The sequence below is a fragment of the Notolabrus celidotus genome, chromosome 22 (genome assembly GCF_009762535.1).
Source record: "Notolabrus celidotus isolate fNotCel1 chromosome 22, fNotCel1.pri, whole genome shotgun sequence".
Lineage (NCBI taxonomy): Eukaryota > Metazoa > Chordata > Actinopteri > Labriformes > Labridae > Notolabrus > Notolabrus celidotus.
The window spans coordinates 10,064,430-10,090,416 of NC_048293.1; the positions used below are offsets into that span (position 1 = coordinate 10,064,430).

Consider the following 25,987-nt stretch of genomic DNA (forward strand, 5'->3'; position numbering starts at 1 on the left):
ATAGCAGGTCTAGACCGTACTCTGTTTTAAATCGCTATGCATATAATTGCTATGGGCTTTGCTTGCCAAAGCACTTTGTTAACATTTATTTTTAAAGGTGCTATATAAATAAAGTTATTATTATTATGAATATATTATATTTTTGCTTTGCACCTGAGAGGGGTCCAGCTGCAGACCTCCAATCTCAGCCGGCTTTAAGGCTCCTCAGACGTGAAGCGGAACTCATCTCATTCGTAGGATGGAAGTGACATAAATCTAATCCTCCTTTGTGGTCTCAGCTGTCTAATCCTCCAGCTCCTCCTCCTCTATTGTCGGACAGAAACCCTTGTTTTTGTAATTCCCATCTGAACAGGGTGACAGCACTATTTTTATGATAAGAGAATTCATAAAACATTAACTCAGATTGCACATGATAAAATATGCCTGCCTAATGTAAAACAACATCTTGAACATTTAGAGAACATTTATCGTAGCATGAGACAATTATCTTTGAACTGTTGGAATCACTCTAATCACCATCATATAAAAATAACTATGTGATGTATTTACAGACAAACACTATGAGCACCGAGCGCTCGATTGTGTTTGTCTGTTGTTATTAGATATAGGCTTGTGATTGTTTGTTGTTGCCATGACTACCACTAAAGGACAACGGCTACCGGAAGTCTTGTCTCCATGTCTTAGTATATATATTTTTTATCAATAAGTGTTTGTATTAATACCTATCCTGCATTCGGGAGTGAGATCACTACAGGAGGGTCCACATGTAACACAAACTACAACAAACTATAAGTAAATAACCGTAAAATAGTTAACATGAGACAGGCTTACAGTGGATAGCAAAAGTCTACACACTCATGTTAAAATGCCAGATTATGTGATGTAAAAAATTGAGTCCAAGATAAATCATATCAGAACTTTTTCCACCTTTAATGTGACCTAGAACGTTAACAATTCAACTGTACATTTTTTAAAATATTTTTTATTATAGCACTACGTTTTTTGGTAGGACTCTATTGGAATGGCACATCTTGACATGGCATTGTTTGCCCACTCTTCTTTTCAAAAGAGCTCCAAACCCATCAGATAGTGAGGGCATCTCCTGTGCACAGCCCTCTTCAGATCACCCCACAGATATTCAACTGGATTCAGGTCTGGACTCTGGCTGGACCATTCCAAAACTTTAATCTTCTTCTGGTGAAGTCATGCTGTTGTTGATTTGGATGTATGCTTTGGTTCATTGTCGTGTTGGTAGGTGAAATTCCTCTCCATATTCAGCTTGGGGGCCTCAAGGTTTTGTGTTAAACGGACTGGTGTTTGTAACTGTTCATACTTCCCTCCACCTTGACTAAGGCCCTGGTTCCAGCTGAAGAAAAACAGCCCCAAAGCATGATGCTGCCCCCACCATGCTTCTCTGTGGGTCTGGTGTTTTTTATGTGATGTGCGTGGTTGATTTTATGCCAAACATACCTTTTGGAATTCTGGCCAAAAAGTTCAACCTTGGTTTCATCAGATCATAAAACATTTGCCACATGCTTTTGGGAGACTTCATGTATGTTTTTGAAAAAAATAGCTGGGCTTGGATGTTTTTCTTCACAAGAAACGGCTTCCATCTTGCCACCCTACTCATAGCTGAAACATATGAAGAATAGGAGAGATGTTGTCACATGTAGTACACAGCCAGTACTGGTCAGAAATCCCTGCAGCTCCTTTAATGTTGCTGTAGGCCTCTTGGAAGCCTCCCTGACCAGTTTTCTTCTTGTCTTTTCATCAGTTTTGGAAGGATGTCCAGCTCTTGGTAATGTCCCTGTTGTGCCATATTTTCTGCACCTGATGATGACTGTCTTCACTGTGGTCCATGATATATCTAAGATAAGATAAGATATTCTTTATTCGTCCCACAACGGGGAAATTTAAGTGTTACAGCAGCAAAGTAGACAGTGCAAAACAGTATAAAGCAAACAAGGGCCTATAAAATAGCAACTGTTAAAAAGTTATTAACAATGAAAATGAAAGAAGTAAAAATAAGCATATCTTACAACGTATATACACAACTAAATAAGTACATTTACAAATATTTCCAAACCATTAATGTGGTGAAAAATGTGCCTAGACTTGAGTCCGTTTTGGTGATGTTATTGTTATTGGTTGTAGAGTCTGACCACTGCAGGAAGAAAAGACCTGCGATATCTCTCCGTGAGACACCGCGGATGAAGAAGTCTGTCACTGAACGAGCTACTTAGTGTTGTTATGGTCCCCTGGAGGGAATGTGACGTGTTGTCCATCAGAGAAGATAGCTTTGCTATCATCCTCCTGTCAGCCCCCACCTCCACAGGGTCCAGTGGGCAGCCCAGGACAGAGCTGGCCTCCTTCTTCACCAGTCTGTTTAGCTTCTTCCTGTCAGCAGCAGAGATGCTGCTTCCCCAGCAGACCACTCCAAAGAAGATGGCTGACGCCACCACAGAGTCAAAGAAGGACTTCAGAAGAGCCCCCTCCACACCAAAAGACCTGCTTTGTCCCTTCTTGTAGAGTGCGTTGCAGTTGTCTGACCAGTCCAGTTTATTGTTCAGGTGAACACCCAGGTACTTGTAAGATTTCACAATCTCAATGTCCGTTCCCTGGATGTTCACTGGTCTGGGAGGAGGGAGCTTGCGTCTTCTGAAATCCACCACCAGCTCTTTGGTCTTTCCTGCTTTGAGCTGGAGGTGGTTTCTCTGGCACCAGACTACAAAATCCTGCGTCAGTTCTCTGTACTCCCTGTCGTCCTCATTGGTGATGAAGCCAACAATGGCGGAGTTGTAAGATAACTCTTGCAGGTGGCAGCTCACTGTGTTGTGGGTGAAGTCTGCAGTGGGGAGGGTGAACAGGAATGGAGCCAGAACTGTTCCCTGGGGGGGCCCTGTGCTGCAGACGATGGTGTCGGACTGACACCTCTGGGCCCTCATGTACTGCAGATGATTGGTGAGGTAGTGCAGAATCCAGGCTGTGAGGAGGTGGTCCACTCCAGAGTGCTCCAACTTGTCCCTCAGAAGCAAAGGCTGTATGGTGTTAAAGGCACTGGAGAAATAAAAAAAACATGATCCTCAGAGTGGCCCCAGCCCTGTCCAGGTGAGAGAGGGCTCTCTGAAGGAGGCCTTGGAAAAAATGTTGTATCCTTCTCCTGACTGACACCTTTCAACAATGAGATCCCTCTGATGCTTTGTAAGCTCTCTGTGGACCATGGCTTTTGCTGTAAGATGCAACTGAGGAAATGTCAGGAAAATCCTCCTAGAAAAGCTGATCTTTATTGGGATGAATCAAAGTCACTTTAAATTATGACAGCTGTATACTGAATAGAGAGAGAGAGAGAGAGAGAGAGAGAGAGAGAGAGAGAGAGAGAGAGAGAGAGAGAGAGAGAGAGAATAGTGATGAGATGGATAGTAGTAGTAGTAGTAGTAGTAGTAGTCCTGTAGCTCCTTATCTTTTTAAATCTCTTTATTTCCCTAGCTTTGTCAATTTGTTCAGTCTCTATCTCTTCCTGTCTACATATCTGTCTATCTCTTTCTGTCTCTACATCTCTCTCACTTATCTCTCTACCTTTTTTCCATCTCTCATATTCTTTTTGGTCCTCAATCCCTTGTATCCATTACTTTTGCCCTTGATTTAAACACCTCTATTTCTTTATATACAGTTGTGCTCATAAGTTTACATACTCTGGCAGAAGTTGGGATTTTTTTGACCATTTTTCAGAGAATATAAACGAAAGGAGAAAAACTTTTTTTTCACTCAAGGTTAGTGGTTGGGTGAAGCAAAATTTTTAAAACACAACTGTGTTTACTCTTCTTATATCATGAAGACAACAGAAACTACCAAAGAAACCATACATTCTGCCAGGGTATATAAACTTATAGGCACAACTGTAACTGAATATCTCTATATATGTATTTTTATCTCACTCTGTCTCTGTCCATCTCTTTGTTTACTGATTACCATCTCTTCATCTTTTCTTTTAAGATCTATCCTCACTATTTTTCTTTATCTTTCTAAACACATATCTCTTTCAGCCTCTCTGGAACCCTTCACAATGTTTATCTCTTTATATGTATCTGTTTCATCATTAACAATCTCTATTTATCTTTCATTCCCTCTCTTTTTAGTCTTTCTCTCTCAATATCTCAGTAGTCTTTTTCTCTACATCACTTTTATAACTATTTCTTTTCTTCCCATCTCCCTCAAACTCTCTCTTCCCATCTCTTAACTTTTTAACTTTTTTTTTCTTATTATCTTTCTCTGTACTCTTTGTGTATATACAGTTGTAAGAAAAAGTATGTGAACCCTTTGGAGTTACCTGGATTTCTGCTTAAATTGGTCATGAAATGTGTTCTGATCTTCATCTAAGTCACAACAATTGACAAACATAGTCTGCTTAAACTAATACCACAAAAAAATTATATGTTTCATGTTTTTATTGACCACACCATGTAAACATTCACAGTGCAGGGTGGAAAATATGTGAAGCCCTAGTCTAATGACTTCTCTAATGCTCAATGATGTGAATAAGAATCCTAGAGTGTTAGATAAAGACTTACACAAATATCTGGCACATGCTAACATCTCTGTTGACGAATCTACAATACGTAAAACACTGAACAAGAATGGAGTTCATGGGAGGACACCACGGAGGAAGCCACGGATGTCCCAAAAAAATTATTGCTGCAATATTGAAATTTGCAAAAAAGCACCTGGATGAATATGTTGGCAAAATATTATGTGGACAGTTGATACCAAAGTTGAGCTGTTTGGGAGGAACACAAAACACTTTGTGTAGTGAAAATGCACAGCACACCAACATCAAAACCCCATCCCATCTGTGAAGTACGGTGGAATAGGCATCATGTGTCAGGGCTGCTTTGCTGCCTCATGGCGTGGGCAGATTGCTAAGTTTATCAAGACATTTTGCAGAAGAACTTGAGGCCATCAATCCATCGATTGATGCTCAACAGAAGATCAGGGTTGCAACGGGACAATAATGATCAAAGCCCAGAAGTAAATCAAGATCAGAATCGCTTCAGCAGATAAAAATACACCTTCTGGAGTGGCTCTGTCAGAGTCTTGAACTCAACCCGATTGAGATGCTGTGGCATGACCTCAAGAGAGCAATTCAAACCAGATATCCCAAGAATATTCCTGAACTGAAAAGTTGTGCAGGTCTGATCTGCATCTAAAGAAAATGTTTGGTTGAGGTTTTTGCTGCAAAAGAAGGGTGAACCAGTTATTAAACCCAAGGCTTTGCATACTTTTTCTAGCCTGCACTGTGAATGTTTACATGGTGTGATCAATAAAAACATGAAACATATAATTGTTTGTGGTATAAGTTTATGCAGACAGTGTTTGTCTATTGTTGGGACTTGGATGAAGATCAGAGCACATTTTATGACCAATTTAAGCAGACTTCCAGGTAATTCCAAAGGGTTCACATACTTTTTCTTGCAACTGTATCTGTCTCTTTTTTCTCTCCACATCTTTCTTCTCTCTTTCATATCTGTCTCTCCTCATTTATTCCTCTCTATTTAATAGTAAATGTTTACATGATACAGCTCTGTCTCAGTCTTTATTTCTATCAGTCCATTTTATCATATTTTATCTCTGCAGACAAGCGACTTGGACAAGGTTCCAGAGGAAGTGGTGGCTCACAGCAGTAGACAGGAGCTGTCCAGAAAACACAGTGATGACGGTGAGTGTTTGTTGCTGTACACTGTGTACATCTGGATGAAAGCCATGTAGTGACACAGGGAGAAACACACACACACACACACACACACACACACACACACACACACACACACACACACACACACACACACACACACACACACACACACACACACACACACACACACACACACACACACATACACACACACACATACACAAACACTGCTGTTACTCTTTCCACCAGAGAGTCTGAGAGGGTTTTAGCAGCAAGTATGGCTATCTAACAATTTGATCCTGCTGTAAACTAAATGTTGTATTCTTTTTGTACCTACACGTCTGTCACAAGGGAAAGGCCGTGACCCTTTAAAATCAAAATCATGGCAGGGCTATAAGGAGAATGGCGAAGTTCAATAAGATTCCAACTTTTGCTTTTGTTACTAGATATATTTATGCTCCTCAGGAGACTCCTTTGGTTTTACAGACCTAACTTTTTCTGCATCCACTCTTCGTAAGACTCTATTAGCATGGCACATCTTGACATGGCAATATTTGCCCATCCTTCTTTACAGAAGAGCTCCAAATCCATAAGTAGTCAGAATCAACCAATCACATTCAAACTCATGAAAAATAGAAGTCAGTATACAGCTGTCATAATTTAAAGTGACTTTGATTAATCCCAATAAAGATCAGCTGTTCTAGGAGGATTTTCCTGATATTTCCTCAGTTGCATCTTACAGCAAAAGCCATTGTCCACAGAGAGCTTGCAAAGCATCTGAGGGATCTCATTGTTGAAAGGTATCAACAATGTCAGGAGAAGGGTACAAAACATATTATAAGACATAAGATATCCCATGGACCACAGTGAAGACAGTCATCATCAAGTGGAGAAAATATGGCACAACACTGACATTACCAAGAGCTGGACATCCCTCCAAAACTGATGAAAAGACAAGAAGAAAACTGGTCAGGGAGGCTTCCAAGAGGCCTACAGCAACATTAAAGGGGCTGCAGGAATTTCTGACCAGTACTGGCTGTGTACTACATGTGACAACATCTCTCCTATTCTTCATATGTTTCAGCTATGAGTAGGGTGACAAGATGGAAGCCGTTTCTTACAAAGAAAAACATCCAAGCCCAGCAAAATGTTTCAAAAACATACATGAAGTCTCCCAAAAGCATGTGGCAAATGTTTTATGGTCTGATGAAACCAAGGTTGAACTTTTTGGCCAGAATTCCAAAAGGTATGTATTTCATAAAAACAACATTGCACATCACATAAAGAACACCAGACCCACAGAGAAGCATGGTGGGGGTAGCATCATGCTTTGGGCCTGTTCTTCTTCAGCTGGAACCAGGGCCTTAGTCTAGATGGAGGGGAGTATGAACAGTTACAAACACCAGTCCGTTTAACACAAAACCTCAAGGCCTCCGTTAGAAAGATGAAGATGAAGAGGAATTTCACCTTTCAATATGACAACAAACCAAAGCATACATCCAAATCAACAACAGCATGGCTTCACCAGAAGAAGATGGAAGTTTTGGAATGGCCCAGCCAGGGTCCAGACCTGAATCTAGTTGAATATCTGTGGGGTGATCTGAAGAGGGCTGCACAGGAGATGCCCTCACTATCTGATGGATTTGGAGCCTTTTTTTGAAGACGAATGGGCAAATATAACAACGTCAAGATGTGTCATGCTAATAGACTCCTACCAACAAAACTGAGTGCTGTAATAAAATCAAAAGGTGCTTCAAAAAATGATAAGTTAAAGGGCGTGTACACTTGTGCAACCACATTATTTAGTTTCTTATTTTTTATTCTTCCCTCTAAAATATTTAAAAAAAAATCAGTTGAATTGTGCATGCTATAGGTCACATTAAAGGTGGAAAAAGTTCTAACATGATTTATCTTGGTCTCATTTTTTTACTTCACATAACCTGGCATATTAACAGGGGTGTGTAGACTCTTGCTATCCACTGTAAGCATGTTTAAACTATGTGCAACATGTGACCAAAAAACATTGCACTTAAGAGGGGGAACTTTAAATATCACTGTTCTTTTTTTTTTTTAGTTATATGTTGGGTTTTTTTCCTTCATTCGATAGGACAGCTGAAGAGAGACAGGAAACGTGGGGAGTGGAGAGCAGGGGAAGACGTGCAGGAAATGGTCGTGGCCGGGAATCAAACCGGCGACCCCTGTGATGAGGACTGTAGCCTTTGTATGTGGGGCGCTTAGACCGCTAGGCCACCAGCGCCCCATCACTGTTCTTTTTGTCATGTTTAGTTATACTTTTACTTCTGTTTTTAAGTTTTCACAGTCATAGAGAATGGGACAGAGCACTACAACCAGCCAGAGGGAAAACCTGACGATTTGCCGGTAAGAATCTGATCATTCATGCTTTTATTTATGTTCCCTAAGAGTACAATTGTGGGTGCATGAGTACTACACCAAGGAGGCCTGAATAGCATTATTTGACTATGCTCTTGTGTAGTAAAAGTGGAGTAAAGGAGTTAAACAGATATCAGAAACTGAATGTGCCTCTCGAGAGAACCGGCTACAACTGTCTTGTCAGGAATTTTGCAAGTAAGCTAATCTTGTCTAAAACTTTACAGATTTTCCTCACTTTTGTTGTTCAGCTCAGATTCTTACAGTAACATGTACTACTGGTGTCGTCTGAAAACCTCTGAGAACAGACTGCGTTTACTGACCAGTGCCTGAACTCTGTGTGGTTACTCTGAGAACTGATACCCAGCCAGCCTGTTCTGTGATCATTAAACATGCTGTACTCGGCTCCCCCCTGCCTCCATCGTCACAGCTGAATTTCCCAGGACACTGATGGAAAACTTCTCGTCCTGCTGTAACAAATCAAACCAAAACCCGAAATGGCCACAAGCTTGCAATGAGAGAGACAAACCTTGACCTCACAGTAATTTTTGAGTCTGCAACCCTGAGGACTGAGCTGCTGTACTCATTCACTATAGATGCAGTGCTGATGCTTCTTCAGTTGGTAGGGACCAAAATCAGAGTTTTAAAGACAAAGCAACTCTGGATGTACATCATTAAATGGCCCAAACATGGCTCCTGATGACTGATAAAGTTGGAGTATAATGACTGGATGCATGCATGTATAATTGATGATGACCAATTCGTGTAGATGTAAGAAAAGGTTAAACATCTGTGAATGTTTCCGCTTCCTGCAGAGAAATTCTGAATATTTCACGACCAGGTTTAAAATCTGTCATTTTCTTTCGATCTTTGAACTTTACATTGTGGGATTTGTGGGAGAGGTACTTCTAGTATCAGTGGCCTTTGTACATATTTATCATGTTTACTTTTATAGTTGAATGTGTTTATCTTGATTGTCAACAGTGGAAAAAGACCATGGATACTTGGAAAGAAACAAAAAAGAACAAATAACCATACATGGCAAAAAAATCACACACACACACACACACACACACACACACACACACACACACACACACACACACACACACACACACACACACACACACACACACACACAAACACGTACATGTACACACATGCCTAACCTCTGCAATACAATTTATAAATCCAGTACACAATCCAGTAATGATACTCGAAATGCTTAAAATGTTAAATAAAAATATAAATGTTATATATTAAATCGTTATTATTAAATCTAAATGTTAAATGTTGCTCTGCGATCCTAAATATTTGGCTAATGTGAAAATTATCACTGCCGCCTAGCAGGAGTACCAACATAAAAGCTTCATAAAGCAATACAAGCTTAGCAATAGCAACTTAGCTTGTCTGTATCATAGACTGGGTAAGTTTTGTCTCAGAGCATTGTAAAATCTCTTCATGGCCTCCAAAACTGCTTTTCAAACATTTTTTTGTTTTGTTACTTGTTCATTTTTGTTTCTTGTCAAGTATCCGTGGTCTTTTTCCACTGTTGACAATGAAGATAAACACATTCAACTATAAAAGTAAACACGATAGATGTCCATGCAGAACTATGTACAAAGACCACTGATACTAGAAGCGCCTCTCCCACAAATCTGCAATTTATCTACAATTTATCTACAATTTATCAATCCAGTACACAATCCAGTGAAGAGACTTAAAATGGTTTGTGCTGTGTTATCAGGCTGGACCGAGCACAGCTGGCAGCAGGCTGTTTGTCTGTCTGCAGACAGGTCCATTAGCTCAGGATGGCGGATGGACAGATGGAGGCTCTGCGGGGTAATGAGCAGAGAAAAACGCTTGAAAAAAAAATGCCACTTCACTAGGAGTTTAGCTTCCAATCTGAGATGAGAGCATCTCGCACACTCACAGGCAGGCAGTCACACACGGGGTCCCCATCTGTTCACACTTTTCAGGTTTAGTGTGAAACTACCCGATCAATTGACGGTAAAACAGGCTGGCTCATTCTGTGATTTCCTTTTGTTGGGTTTTCTGTTGAGGAAGTTGGATTTTTTGCCTCCGTCTGATCAACTGCTTTTATGCTGCTAGTAGTAAAGTTTCTTTTACAATGAATGAACAGCTGTTACTTCAATAAATGCTCTATAAGCTGAACTCAACAACATTTAAGGAACAAAAAATCCAAACACTGATTTACAATGAAAAAGGAGTGTTGGTCGTTGGTTGTGTTTTAGCTGATTCTTTTGTTTTCGGGGTCCGAAAATGTGCAGTTCGGGATCAGTTGCACTGTTCTGTAATTTCTATCAACAGTAGACACCTGCTGAATACTGTATGCTATATTCATATATCTGCTTTACCTGTAACACATTGTCCCTCACATTAAATACGGCCTTGTTTTCTGTTAAACTGCAACAACGGAGGTTGTTATCCTGGCCTGTCCGACCTTCCCTTTCAGAGTCCCGGGCTGCCACCACATCAAGAGCCTCTCAAGGCCAGTGAGCGGCTCTTAGTTAGCTGTAATGGATTGCTGCTGCTTCATGTTGTTGTTTTCACCCTCAGGCCACACAGGCAGTTTGCCTTGGGGCCGCAGTTAACTCAGCTCATCCATCAGCCACATTGCCAGGCCACATGGGGAACACTCAGGGAGCAACAAAGGAGCAGAAACACTTCTCTTCATTGCTATTCAGTGACAGAAAGACGGCAAAAACTCCTACTTTCTACCAGAGAACCACAAATCTATTAGCAAAATTACCATCCATGCCTCAGGTGTGTAGGTCATCCTTTTGGGGGGGGGGGGGGGGGGGGGGGGGGGGTACAGAAACGGTATTAGTGATAAAGAAACACCCCTCACCCCGCTGAGGCGTTAAAGCAACAGAATGGCATTGTATCTCCCTGATAGTTGTGCTCACACTTCTCCAACAACTTCCTCTCCACCCACGACCCTTCTCTGTTTTAACTCACTGAGTGTTCATGAAAGCCATGATCCTCCTCCTCCCCCTCATGTTGACGGTGGATTAAAGGGAACAGATTGTAGAACAACTTAAGTGGCTCAGTGGTGTATCACTCTACTATAAACAAAGGTTTCGCCCACCTACATGAATACCACAGGACCATTTTAAGACAGAACTGTGTTGTATTGTGTTTGTGTCTTTTTATGAGACTTCTTGCAAGTCATGCTGCGTGTTCTTGTATTTCTATGTGGGTGTGTGGTCTAGTTGGAGCACAGCCAGCTACAACAAGATGTCCTCAAGCTCAACACCTATGTGGCCTTGCACAACTTCACTCCCCAAGACAGCCATGATCTGGAGATGAGGTTTGTTCGCACACATGCAATACAACAATCTGTGTAATTAACCAGTGGTGGATAGTAACAAAGTACACTTACTTGAGTGCTGTACTTAAGTTCATTTTTTGAGTATCTGTACTTTACTTGAGTATTGTTTTTGGGTGGGAACTTTTAATTTTACTTGACTATATTTGAAAGATAAATATCATACTTTTGACTCTACAACATTTCTATCAATGCTCTAGTTACTCACTACTTTTGTCTCAAAGTCAGCTGAGGAATTTTCTTTTCTTTTCTTTTCTTTTCTGAAATCAGCCTTAAAAAAACCAACATCTAACCTGAGAAAGCATGTTGAGGTCTGTAGCTAACAAACTTGTTTTATTCCAGATTATCATTTTAAAAACCAATGTGTCTGTGCTTGGAGTAACTTAGTTTATATTTCATGGTATACTTTTTAATTATGAAATAATATTTTCTAGACAAACATAAAGTAGCAGAGTGTCCATCCATGCCATCTTGATGCACATATGCTTTGTGAAAATACGTTTTGAGATATTATAAAAGTACTTTGAAGTATTTTTAAAAGCAAGCACTCCAGTACATTAACTCAAGTAATAATTTGACGGAACAACTTTCACTTGTATGGAGTAATGTTGGATCAGGAGTATCTATACTTTAACTTAAGTAATGAAGCTGTTTACTTTGTCCGCCACTGGTCATAACTAAATGCAGAAGCTGTACTTAAGATGACATTTATAGCTGACCAGCTGACTCTGAAATGCTGAAAGATTTTTTCTGATACACTTTTGTTATTCATAAAACTCAAAATGACTCTAACCTTTATTAAAGCCTCAAAAATCAATGATGTTTCTCTCGAGATGCAAGAAAAGCATGATTAATAATCAAAGGGAAAATATTCAGTGCTACAATGTTGCAGTGGTTTGAAATTATCATCTTAATTTGTCCAAGAGTGTCTATGTTGACAGTGTGCTAAAAATAATCTCACATATTGGAGCACAAATCTAAAAGCGTGTTCCCAAGTTCAGAGTAACCCTTTGGGACTTGCAGCATTGGACAGTTTGCAGAACAAGTTTGGTGGAGTCCAGTGGTCCAGCTCAGCATAGAAGTTATATAAGATGGCAAACATCCAATAAGGGATTTAGAGATTGTTAAAAAGATACAAGTGTTTATTATGCATCTGTGCCAGAGAAAACCAACTAACTTGGCTACACAGCACACAACACTGGATGTCATAGCGATCTGCAGTTTTGAATCCAGAGCAGAGTGATAGGGTGAGTCTTGGGACTCGACAGAAAAGAAAGAAAGGATAAAAAACAGATTGAACGAAGAAGCCATGGTTTCCTTTTTTTCTGTATGAGCTAGTCCATTTTTCTGTGAATTTAATTCTCAGCAAACAAGATTAGATCCGGTGCTGAATAGATCATACACACACATTCACTCTGAAAACACACTGCTCATGTTGCAACTGCTGGCATTAATTATCACTTTAAGTTTTAATTATTCATATAACTAATTTTCAGATCTTTGTCTGTATTAACCTTTTTTAATAATGCACAAAGGATTATATTAAATTACACTATAATCTTGATATATTGGTTGGTTACAATGGCCTGACATGCAGACAAAGCAGCAAACCTATTTTTCTTCTGACTTATTTATGAGGTTAATTATTGATTCTTGTACCCTGTCTGGGTTACTGTTTTATTATAAAACAAGTTTAAAAATCACTTATGTTGCGCCTCCAGACTGCAGGGGCTCCAAAATTGCATTGTACTGTGATATTATAGTATAGTATTTGTCCTCATACACAATAATGCAGATACTTGGGTCAAAGCGAACAGTCAAAATGAATTTTACTCAAGGCGTTTAATTTACATTTAGAAATAAAGTGCAGATATAGAGCAGCCTGATACTGTTTTTTGTGCCAAGAAATTCTGTTTCCAATTTTTCTGTTTATTTCTTTGATCTTCTGATCTTTGATCTCTGTAATCAGAGCACTTAGAAGTGGAATATACAAGAATAGCTCTTCAAAAGAAATGAATCAGTTTCCTTTTCTTAAGGTTATGGTCTTCAAAGATTATTATCTGGGTTGGCCAGTTGAAGTACCTGTAGTGTGTTACTGGGAAGTTCTATTTCTATCACTCAATCTTACGTCTACACTATTTATCCTTCGAAAAACAAATGGAAGAGTCTTATTTGAGTCCAGTTTTGGCTCCTATGAGTCAAAGACAGTCTGCCAATGGCTGGAGATGTGTTATTTTTAAATGTGGATGAGAATTTTACCAGCCAATAAATAATCAGTCAAGTCAGACTATGAAACAGAAACATCCTGAATCACTTTCAGTGTTCTGGAGAAACCAATGGAAAAAAAAATAATGTTCTGAATTACTGAAGCTAATGGAATAGTGGCTAGCTAGAAAATTTAGCGAGACTGCCTTAATTTCAGACTAGATTGACTGCAAATGTACTCTTACCACAGACTGTATAAATAATGGACGCAGTATCCGCGACGTCACCCATCTGGGTCTGAAGCCAATCGTCTGCGGGAGCCATATTTGAGATGCTGAACTCAATCTAACTTCTGTCCAGGTAGTGTGAGGTAGAGAGGCGGGCTTTGAGCCTCCTAGCCAACAGCTACAGTGTTCCCGCCTGTCAATCAAGTCAGCCGTGCCTCTCATTATGAAAAACTCCTAATTAATGTTTTAAAAACTGCCGCGTTATGAAGAATTCACCTCCCGTACAGTGTGTGCTGATCGAGAATTGAGCTATTCAAACTACACTCATTTTTTGCACCAGGCTTTAACACATTATTTCTGCTGTAAAGACGGCCTTTTCAAATTTGTGTGTATGTGGTTTCCGGTACTTCTGGAGCCAGCCTCAAGCGGACACTTGAGAAACTGCAGTTTTTAACACTTCCGCATTGGCTTCAATTCTCATGCCGGGAGGTTGCAGCTGACTCTTACTAGCAAGTGAATGAATCAAAAGTGAACAACAATCACTAACTAATGGTAGCTTTCTTGAATAAAACCATTACACATGGCTTTACATCAAGTTTGAGCTCACTCCTCACCAGTACAGTATCTTCTGATACTTAAGTCTTTAACTCTGACCCACTCAAACAGTATGCTTTCAACTACAAAGCAGTTTCTATTAACTGAAAAAGCTCTGAAAGCTCACTCTACCCTACCAAATCGTACCAAACTTCAGACAGGCGCAGATGAGGACTATTTGATCAAAATAATGATGGCTAAATTGTTATTTATTTTTCTTGAGATGTTAGGGACCAAAAACAGAGCTTCAAAGACAAAGAAACACTTGATGTAATCACTTGGATGGCCCAAATATGGCTCCAGATGACTGATAAAGTTGGAGTATAATGACTGGATGCATGCATGCATGTATGTATTAATGAATAAATTAATGTTTGCTCACACTGTAAGTTCAAACTGTTAACTGAAATACTGATAATATGTCATTTTGTTTACAACTTGTTTCTGATTTTCCCAAGAGGCCTAAAACATATCAGTAGGTGCGGGTCTAAAGTAGAACCCCTGGAAATTTCTGGCCAGGCATATTATCTTCAATAACATTAAAATTCAAGGTATGGATACTACCCATGCATTAACTATGATGGATCTGGCATTGTCTGCCACATGCTTTGAAATAGACCTGAGGAAAGAGAGCATCCGTCACCAGCAGTCCTTCGGTCTAAGTACCCATTTACTCCTGTTCTCACAGGAAATTCTCAGAGGATCTAAGGATACCAGAGTGCACTTGTGTTCCCCTCTTGTTCTTCTCTCTCTCTCTCTCTCTCTCTCTCTCTCCTCACACACAACACACACACACACTCACACACACACACACACACTCAAGGGTCCGTCCTCTCTAATGGTGAGAAAACCCTCAATCCCCAGGCCTGATTTAAAATTCATTGACTTTATATCCCTGGCTCCCTGTTCACAACAATACAGCACAGAGTTCACACAAGCTTTGTTTCAAAGGTATTTCTTTATGAAATCTTAGATCAGTATTTTCCTTTTCGGGGTCTTGCTGAAGCCAGAAATCAATACATCAAATGCTAATGCACAGAAACACAAATGTGAGGGAAATGGAATATTAATGAAAAGTGGAATTTCTATTTGAAAAGAAAATCAGTTTGTGATTAGTTCGAGTTTCTGCCACATGCTCTGATTACATGATTACCTTCAAGTAAACTTTGATTGTAATGATGATGAGTTCAGCCTTTTTAAAATACAGAGTAAGAAAACCCACTATCTTATTTTTATTTTCATTTTTTTTGACGGACAACTGTGGAACAACATGTATCTACTTCATTTTCCTCACCTTGGGAGATTTACAACACTTCATGCTGAGTATTTCTCACCTACAATAAACAGTGTCCCTCTGAGTCATGGTGAGTGTCATCACACGAAACAGAGCCAATGTTTGTAACTTAACCACTAGAGGAAGACAAGGGAAATTACATAAACCAACATTGGCTTGCCAGTTCTGGTCCTTTTGATTTTTATTGGTCAAATTTAGCCGACGGCTTGTAGCAGATGCTAGTAATTAATGATTCATGGGTTTCCTGGATAAAGAAGAACTACTTACAGCAAACAGGATTTAGGTCATCCAACCTCATTTAAATCAGAGAAAAACATGCAAATACCTCTCAACTGCTTGACCACAACATTTTTTTTCAGACAAACTTTAGTTACAGTACTTTTTCATTTTTTTATTTTTTTTTTACTTTTTCTACATTATAGGGGCATCCATAGGGCCCTGTTTTACGTTTTATACATCTGAGGGACATCCAGAGGGCCACTTTTTCACGTTTATACATCTGAGGGGCATCCATAGGGCATTACATTTAATGGTTTTTTACATTTGAGGGCTATCATAGTGCACTTTTTCCATGCAGTTTCCGATGAAAGGGCATCAGAGAAGGCAATTTTTAATGTTTTATCTAATTCTAGAGGACACTTTAGCATGGTTGGAGAGTATAGAATGAAAAAGTGATACATTATTGTCTCAAAATTCAACAGTAAGTTTTCCAATAATGGTTGAGGGAATTAGCTGTAAAGATAAATGATGGCTGGTGCCTCATACTTAGCCATTGATCATTGATTTTGTTAGCTAAAAACACTGGCTGGTGAATTTTAGCAGCTGCCAGCTAGCTTCAAAATGCAAACTGTATGAGTTAGATAACAACTTCATCTTTATTTGACTTTTCCATGAGGAGAAACATGTAAATGGATTTATACGTTTAAACTTTTAAATCAAAATCTAGACGTAGGCTAAATCTAACTGGAAGTGTCATCGATCATTCTTGATTGTAGTGCCAAATCACAACAAACGTCATCTCAAGACGCTTTTACAAACATAGGGGGTCTAAACCACTCTATGTCTGTCTATGTAATTATGAACAGAGACCCAACACCAAGGCTTACACCACCTTAATCCACCATGAGCATTGCACATCGCAATATTTAGCTAGTTACAGCGGCGAGGAAAAACGTCCTTTTAACAGGAAGAAACCTCAGGCAGAACCAGACTCATGTTAGAGCCATCTCCCTCAACCGAGTTGGGTTGGAAAGAGGAATAGAGGAGAATAAGAGACAAGGAGCGTGGTAGTGATGAGATGAGTAGTAGAAGCTGTAGTCTGGAACGTCCACAGCAGGAGGATGCCTACAGCAGCTCAGGGGACCTACGAGACAATGGAGCTCAAGGACTCCAGAAAGGTCTGTGGTTAGTAACTTTAATGGGACAGGTAGAGTTAAAGTAAGTGATGGGGGAGTTGGGGGGAAGGGGGTGAGATAGGATCCCAGTGTGTCAGTGCGCCAGCTCCCCCGGCGTCTAAGCCTATAGCAGCAATAAGAGCTGGTCCAAGCCTGATCCAGCTCTAACTATAAGCTTAATCAAAAGGAAAGTTTTAAGCCTAATTTTAAAAGTAGAGAGGGTGTCTGCCCCCGGACCCTGACTGTAGATGATTCCAAAGGGAGGGGCCTGATAACTGAAGGTTCTACCTCCCATACTACTTTTAAAGACTTTAGGTACGACCAGCAGCTTTAAATGATTGAGGCACATAGCCTGTCAGTAATGACATATTGATCATACTGAGTAAAGAAGTGATAACTAGTGGAATTACTTCTTTAGCAGCTTAGTGGGATTGGTTTGCTGAAGAAACTGTTGAAACCAGTTCAGGAAGGTCAATGGGTGAAAAACAGTCTAGGTATACATCTGGCTTTAACGCCGTTTCCATGATCCCGCTGTTGGTAAAGGGTCCTATACTAGTTAAAGGTAAGAGGTTACTAATTTGATCTCTAATCTTTAAGATTTTATCATTAAAGAAGCTCATAAAGTCATCGCTGAGGGCTAAAGGAATACATGACTCAATGGAGCTATGACTGTCTGTCAGCCTGGCTACAGTGCTGAAGAGGAACCTAGGGTTGTTTTTATTCTCTTCTATAAGGGAAGAGTAGTAGGCAGCTCGAGCATGCTGCATGGCCTTCCTATATTTATTTAAGACTATCTTTCCGAAGTGAGCAGGTTTCAGTTGTTTTATTGGAGTGCCATAATCTTTCTAGTTTTCTAGAAGTTTGTTTCAATTCACGGGTTTCAGCATTATATCATGGAGCTAGCCTCTAACTATCAGACAAGTTTCTGGTTATTACGTTTTTATTACCTGGAGTAGAATCTAATAGGAGGAAATCAAAAGTTACTAAAAAGGGATCTGATAAAAGCGGATTCTGTGGGAAGACTGATAAGTCCTCAATTGCATAAAAAGTGATGCTTTTTTTAAGCATGTCCATACAAAAAAGGAGAGTGACGGGGTATACAGCTAATTTATTACGCTGGGTTTCAAACTGGATCCATCGCATCATGCTGTTAAGAAGGATGTAATCTCATTTTGTGTAATTTCTCCTCTTTTTTTGCTTTTGATTGCAGTGCAGGAGACAGAATCTTACTAGTGGATGACTCCAATGATGACTGGTGGAAAGTAGGTACACAAAATAGACACTACACCCACAAGTGACATATAGTGTATGAAGTATTATAAGTAAAACATTTAAGATAATGTTTGTCAATCAATCAATCAATCTTTATTTGTATAGCGCCAAATCACAACAAATGTTATTTCAAGATGCTTTTACAAACACAGCAGGTTTAGACCATACTCTATGTAAAATTATTAACAAAGAACCAACACCAAGAGAGGATACGATCCGGTACTCTCTTACTGACAGGCCTCAATCCTATCTCATCTTAATCCACCATGAGCATTGCACCTTGCAGTATTTAGCTAGTTACAGCAGCAAGGAAAAACTTCCTTTTAACAGGCAGAAACCTCGAGCAGAACCAGACTCACGTTAGACAGCCATCTGCCTCGACAGAGTTGGGGTTGGAAAGAAGGATAGAGGAGATTAAGAGAGCGATGAGATAGTTGTTTTGGTTTTCCAGACAGAATAAAATCTGCACACATAAGACACTGATGATAAGTACAGGAACTCAAGCTGTAAATTATAGAAGCAAGGCTACAGGCTGCCTCAGGACATGGATGAATGGCTGATAAATTAGGGAGACAAAAGGGCCAAAATGTGACGTAGAGAGCCAGCTGCCACCAGACCATGAAGAGACTTGTCATTTTAACACTTTGTTGGTCTTTTCATGCTGTACCTAAACACAGACATCTGGTCAGTTTGGTTAAAGTACAAGTACCGTGTATGAGGACAAGCATTTGTTATATCTTCTTTATGTCTATCTGGAAGTTTACAACTTCTGAAATAGAGCTTATATGAGCATAATGTATAAACCAAAGCCTGTTGTTTTATAAAAGATTTTATCTAGAGATTTGTGGAAATGTAAAATGTATTCTGCAGACTTTCCGTTTTAACGCTTGATGTATGTTTTCTTGCAGGGAGTAATTGAGGACAGGATCGGTTTCTTCCCAGCAGCCTTTGCTCATCAGGTGCGGGTTGAGGACCAAGTGTTCAGATGTAACAGGACATTTATCGGCTGTAAGGAACAAGGCCAGATCACCCTGAAGGAGGGACAGGTACTGTAAAAAACATAACTCATAGCTTAGCTCTCTGGTAATATTTCTTCTGACTGTATTGAGCTGTACATCCCTTGGGAGCTGCCGTAGACATCCTGCTGCTGTGGACAGAATTAGATTTTTGTCTGAAAAAAAAACTACCTATGCATGCACATGACGATCATCAGAGAGATTAGAAGTACTGATTTGCCACAAAGGGCACCAAAATGAACACAAACTGCAAGTTACTCTCATGAGCTTTTTCACAGCCCATTTATGTGTACATTATTAAAGGTCCACTTACTTCAGAGAACTCAGAACCTGACCTGTGACCGCAGTAAGGAGCCAGAACCAAACTGCATTGAGACTAATTCCCTCTTGTGGGTCATAATCACAAATGCTAAATGGGATGTTTCATGTGAGAGAGAATGAGGTGACCTAAAAATCTTTAATGAGCTATACTGAGCATCAATCCTTTAAAAATAGTGTTATTGTTTTTCTTTTGATCTTTTAGAAACTCATGAGATTACACTTTAAAAACCTGATCCTGAACCTTAAAACACTAGTCAGTCTAGCGTACAACAAAGCCATTTACCCTTGTTATAATGTGATTGTCTTTAGGGATAATTACTCCCTAGAAACCTTAGAGACAAAGCACATGAGAGATGATTTAGACCAAACATTAGCAGCGTTAATCCCTTGAATATTGTCATCATTAAAGAAAGGGGAAGCAATGACCTTTACAGGGAAATTAAAATGTCTACATTACACCTGTGTGTAATTCATGATCACACCTCAGCTATTAGAGCCCATCAGATTCACATTACCCAGCAGCTCTTCAGCCATCTTATTACCATACTCTATCTCCCACACTGCTTCTTACCTCAACTGATTCTTCCCTTGCTCACACTTATTCACCAAACAACTCGGCTTGAGCGTGCTGACAGAGAGTCCCCCTCAAGAATAACCATTATATGAGCATTTTAGCGGAATGGCTGTACTCAGATTAGGCTCTCTTTCTTTCCCACAATGCAATCCAGGGCATGTTGGGACTCAGAGGATGCTTGAAGCAAGCAATCCCCCAGTGGAGATGAAACCACTGAAAACAAGAGGAGTGCATGACCCTGTGCTTTTTTTTCCAGTCACATTAAAACCCAAGGGAGGATGTTGCAGAGTGCTTTAAGCAAACACAACGACACAATGTAATCTGGTTAAATATGAGGGTCAAGAAGTTAAAATATGATTAGGAGGAAAGGAAAAGTTTGGTCAGTATAGTTTTTACCCTCAAATATCCTCGTTTACCATGTGAAACAGGGCTGCTGAAATAAATATGACTCTCTTTTTGCAGCTACTTTCATACTAAAACAATGCCTATATTTCAACATTTAAAGCACCTAGCAATGTTACAGGGGTTTTGTGGGATACAATCCCAACTTTGGGGGGAAATGACCATAGTTCATTGCCTTTGTTAACCTGCCGTAGGTACAATCAAACCACCAAAGACTCCTTTACATACTACATTTCATAAACAGACTGTGTAAATGGCTGTAACCAGAAAGGCCCAATTCTTCTATACATACTTATTTACAGTTCAATATAAAGTATGAAAACATGTTGTGTTAGATAGCAGCAGTAGATTATGCCATATGCCAAAAAATAACCAAAAATGTAGCTTTAGAAAAACATACAGTATTTTGTTATGATGTTGAATGTTCACGCTAAATGTGTGCAGTTTCAAATCAATACATAAACAGTGCTTTTATTGAATGCCATTTTTAGTGCATATAATCAATCTATCTTTGTTTGTATACCGCCAAATCAAAACAGACGTTATTTCAAGATGCTTTTACAAACATAGCAGGTCTAGATCATACTCTTTGTTAAATTATTTACAAAGACCCAACATCAAGACAGGATAAGATCCAGCCCCCCGTTAGACAGGACTCAGTCTTATCTCATTAATCCACCATGAGCATTGCACCTCCCAGTATGTAGCTAGTTACAGCGGCAAGGAAAAACTTCCTTTGAACAGGCAGAAACCTCAAGCAGATCCAGACTCATGTAAGACAGCCATCTGCCTCGACTGAGATTTATCACAATCTAGTCAGATTTGCTCAAGCAGGGTAAGCTACATGCTGTCTTCATTTTGATGGGATGTAAGTGTGCCAGTTTCCCCGGCAGTCTAGGCCTATAGCAGCATAACTAAGAGCTGGTCCAAAGCCTGAGCCAATCAAACTATAAGCTTTATCAAAAAGATTTGCTTGATCCCAGCAACTGCAGTCCCATGTTATTCAGTGGTGTGTGAATGTATATGAATGTGTATCAATGAGATTAGGGGGCTAATGAGATTAGTTAATACTGACAGTCCCTTACAATGTAGCAGCCTCCACCATCAGTGAGTGAATGTTTGTGTTAATGGGTGAATGCAATGAATAGTGTAAAAATTGCCATTTTACCATTTACCAAACTCAAATATGTGATGAGTTGCATCCTTCCAAGACTTAATCAATGTCAATGTTTGTTGTTGTGTTATTTTCACATTAAAGTAATATTTCTTTTCCATTTAGATTTGTGTGGGCAGCGAGGGTGAACATGGTGGCTTCATTAAAGTGGAGAGTGGAAAGAAGAGAGGCTTCGTGCCCTGCGACGTTCTAGAAATCGTCTGAGACAAACACTCGAAGGGATAAAGAGAGGAAGAGAGTGAGGAGAGGAAGAATCTGCCACCTAAAGGTCAGACGAGGAGAGCTCTGAACCTACAAAAGGCTATGAGAAAACACTGAGGGGGTCACCTCATTGGAGTTTGAATTTTACTGTGATGCTAATTTTGTCACGTTGCTGCAGTTGAGAGTCTCAGTACCTTCCTCACTTCATCTTAACACAGAGAGAGAGAGAGAGAGAGAGAGAGAGAGAGAGGCTGAGACTGTTAGGGGACCTCTGTTTCACTGGATTTGTTTTTATTTATATAGATGATCATATTTTATGTTTCCTTTTAGTTTATTCTGCAACAAGCTGTTTTTTGGGGGCTAGGACTCCCGGCTAGCTGTCCTACTGAAAGAAAAGGCGCTGAACACCCACGACAATGATTACTTTTTAAAGTTTTAGTGCATATAATTTAATTACTTCTATAATACATACGTTTCTCATGCTTTACAATGACATTTTCAGGCAAAATCTGTTCATTTGTTGTCCTATGACAGAACCAAACCCCAGGAGAGAAAGCTTGTCAGCTGCAGCAGTGAGCTCTGGAGGAGTATTTTCAGTGGAGTTCAGCAAAATTAAAAAATTTGAGAGATTCTCAGCAGTCTTCCAGAAATACATCCTAATCCTCCCCAGGTTTAGAGGGTTGCATGCAGTCTGGGATTATATGAAAATGGTTATATACATTTTTTTTCATTATCATCCAAATCAGAAACTATTAAAACCTGTGTTTTAGTAGATACAAACTTATTATCTACCAAATTCAACATTGTTTCAATGTTTCAGAATCAGTTAGACTTTTCTTATTAGGTCTCAAACCTTTTTTTTTTTCTTTGTCTTTAGTTGTTTATTCAAATATTTCAGAAGATAAAGAGCAGCTAAGACCTGGGATCAGAGCTTGTGATCTGATGAAACAACGTGAACACACGTTGCCCTCTGTGGTGATGAACTTTGTAGGAAAAGGAGGCATTCTAGTTTGTGTTAACTTTAAATGTGGTCACTTTAATGTGGTTTTCCTCTTTCTCAGCACAGATGGTTTTGGCTGGAACTCCAGGTCCAGGAAGTATGCAAGTGCATTAATGGAAAGGTGTTACATTATAGTAGATATATCTCTGAAAAGTTGCTCTGCACTGAAAACTTGGCTTTTTTAAATTGTCAATAAATAGTATATACTGTAGATACTGTACATACAAGATTAAAGTTTCTTCTTTATCACAACTTGAGTGAGTTTTCTACTTTCTCGAATGTCTTTAGCAGCTTCTGGATGTAACATCTTCTCTTTTAATTGTAACAAATTATCCCATCCATCAGATGAGTTTGTAAATTTCTGTTAAGCTTCTCTTTCCTTTTATGCCCATGAATTAGCCATCAATAGTGAGCATATCATTTGCTCAGGTGGGCCTCCCAAAAAGGTGCTGGAGACAGAAATCAGATATTCTGAGGCCATCTGAACGCAGGTGTTTGTCTCTGGCACCACCTGTTGGGTTATCACTGTTACAGCAACATAGATACATATATACAGTAGATAGATATACTTTATTGATCCTCATGGGGGAAATTCTTTGTTACACTTACATAGTTAAAAATATAAGAATTATAATGATAAAGGTAAAAATAAAAATGAAAATAAAATAAAATAAAAACAAAATAAGATAAAATATAGCACATTTTACAGATATATACACTATGTACACATCTACCCTTCTATCTTATGAATCAAAAGTAAGGTAAGTTATTGAATGAAAAAATTGCACCAGTTTTTTATAAGCACACACAGTATGAAAAAACACACTCAGAGAGTTTCAAATATGAGATGTGTACTTTCAGTTTGTGGGTGTGAATCATAAATAACGACCAGAAATATAGTGCAAGGTCACAAAGTAGCTGCCATGTAGTGAAATGAAAGATGAGGCCGGATGACAGTCTTTGCAACAGTATCTGAAGAGAGAGCTAACAAAACTGAAATATGTAGGAACATTTGATTTTCTTATGTTTTCAGTTATATAAAAAATACATTTTATAACAAAAGAATATGTTGTGAAGTCACATGATGATGAGGAAACTTTTGGTCTACCATTCAAGATAAGTGCTATTTTTGACTTAAAGCAAAAGGACTCATTTTTCATTTGATTATCTTACCCGTAGCCTGATTGCTGCTCCACTCTCCAATAATTCTATATGAATAATATCAAAGGACCTTTATAATGTAAAAAAGAGTTGCTCATATTGATGACCAAACAATTTTAACAACCCATTTCTGCAGCACGAAAGAGGTTTTTAGCCTCTTTACTTTACTTAAAAAATGTTGTTCACCTACCCCACTTGTATCAGTATTCTAAAAGCTTCAAACCCCTCATGTCCACTCTCTTCAAAGGCAAGAACATACAATAAGAAACTGGCTGTTGAACATAGTAATGCACTCGGCAGCCAGGTAACAATTATCAGGTGTTCAGAGACAGAAGTCAAAATGAAGTGAATCTGAATTTATTAAAGGATGCCTTCTTGAGATACAGCATCTCCATTTCATGGGGGTCCAATACTTCTCTGTGGATGTTGAGTAGTAAAAAGTAAGTGGTTTCATATACATTACTCTGTCCTCTTATCCAAACCTTTAAGTCAAAAGACTGTCTGTAGCTGCATCCTGCAAACAATTATTTTACTCATTCAAAACAGCAGCAGAAACAGTATGCTTATGGCTAGTCAAGGCCTCATATTCTTACTACTATTACAAGAATTTCGAGAGCATCTAGCAGCATATTGTGTGCAAAGGAGTGCACGCATAAACTGTGAGTGTGTAAAAAAAGAGTGTGCTTTAGTGGATGTGGTTTCAGAAGGTGTCAAAGAAGAAGGAGGCTCATGTTCTTAAGTAGTTGGCGGTGTTAATTTCCTGGCTGCAAGACCTGCAAAAAAAAAAACCACTAAAAAACTGCAGAAATACAATAGAACAATGACATGACTGAAAATAGCAGTGTTCAAGTTTCTTCTGCTTGAAAAAGACACAATAACTGGGGTTTATTTGATGCCAAACAAGAGGCCATATATAAAGATTTACAGAACAAAACAACAAAACTTTACATTTTCCAAGATACATTTAACTTTTTTTTTATACTTATTAGACATGTCTTCCACAGAGGTTTTTCTGTATTAGACTAAGTGAACTTGATGTTACATAACAGTTTGTCAAGAGAAAGAAAAAATCATGACTCAGCAGCAAGAGAGCAGATTAAGAAAAAAGAGTTCCTGTTTATGAATATGTTATGTACTGAAACTACTGTAACATAAGTTGTCAAAAATGCCTTCCAACCTTTGCATTGAGTCCCAAAACTTCTGTTTAACCTGTACATGCACACAGGCCACATCCATCAGAGAGACAAACATGCTTCATCATCATAACGATGACACTCACATTTACCTAGATCCCCTGTACAAGTAAATGAGTGTTTTTTCTATTATTTTTTATAGTTAAGAGACATTTCTTCCACACAGGGGTCTTTTCATACTAGATTAAGGGCCTGATCTACTAAGATCTTAAATAATAAGCGCTAAATGCATGTGCAAACAAAAAAATTGCACATGCTATTAGTGGCCGTGTTGCAGGTGATCTACTATGATTGCATGCGCAATTGATAACAGATGCAAAAGTGGTGCCGACCGCCCTATTTAATGAGCATTTTGCGTGTGCTACCGGCTGTCACCATGGAGAGTTGGGAGAGCAGAGTGGTCGTAAACGAAAATGAAGTTTGAAGCCATGGAGTGGAGGTCTTGGTGGAGTAGGCAAATAAACAAATAATGTTGAGCTCTTTTTTTCTTAAATGGAGAATCTTCATCAGATGTCTGACAATCCCACCGC

The 25,987-nt window shown here is 39.2% G+C and overlaps 1 protein-coding gene across 3 annotated transcripts in view; it reads left to right on the forward strand.

The window, feature by feature from the left end:
- Positions 1-23,355, forward strand: part of stac (SH3 and cysteine rich domain) — a 43,716-nt gene extending 20,361 nt beyond the window's left edge. For 2 of the 3 annotated variants that reach the window (XM_034674347.1, XM_034674348.1), the window contains 6 exons: positions 5,632-5,713; positions 8,001-8,068; positions 11,314-11,411; positions 18,354-18,405; positions 19,324-19,461; positions 22,008-23,355. In XM_034674347.1, coding sequence (XP_034530238.1) covers positions 5,632-5,713; positions 8,001-8,068; positions 11,314-11,411; positions 18,354-18,405; positions 19,324-19,461; positions 22,008-22,106 — 537 coding nt within the window. In that variant the 3' untranslated portion in view covers positions 22,107-23,355. The remainder of the gene's footprint in view (positions 1-5,631; positions 5,714-8,000; positions 8,069-11,313; positions 11,412-18,353; positions 18,406-19,323; positions 19,462-22,007) is intronic. The other variant, XR_004629521.1, reaches the window with a different exon arrangement.
- Positions 23,356-25,987: the final 2,632 nt, after the last annotated feature.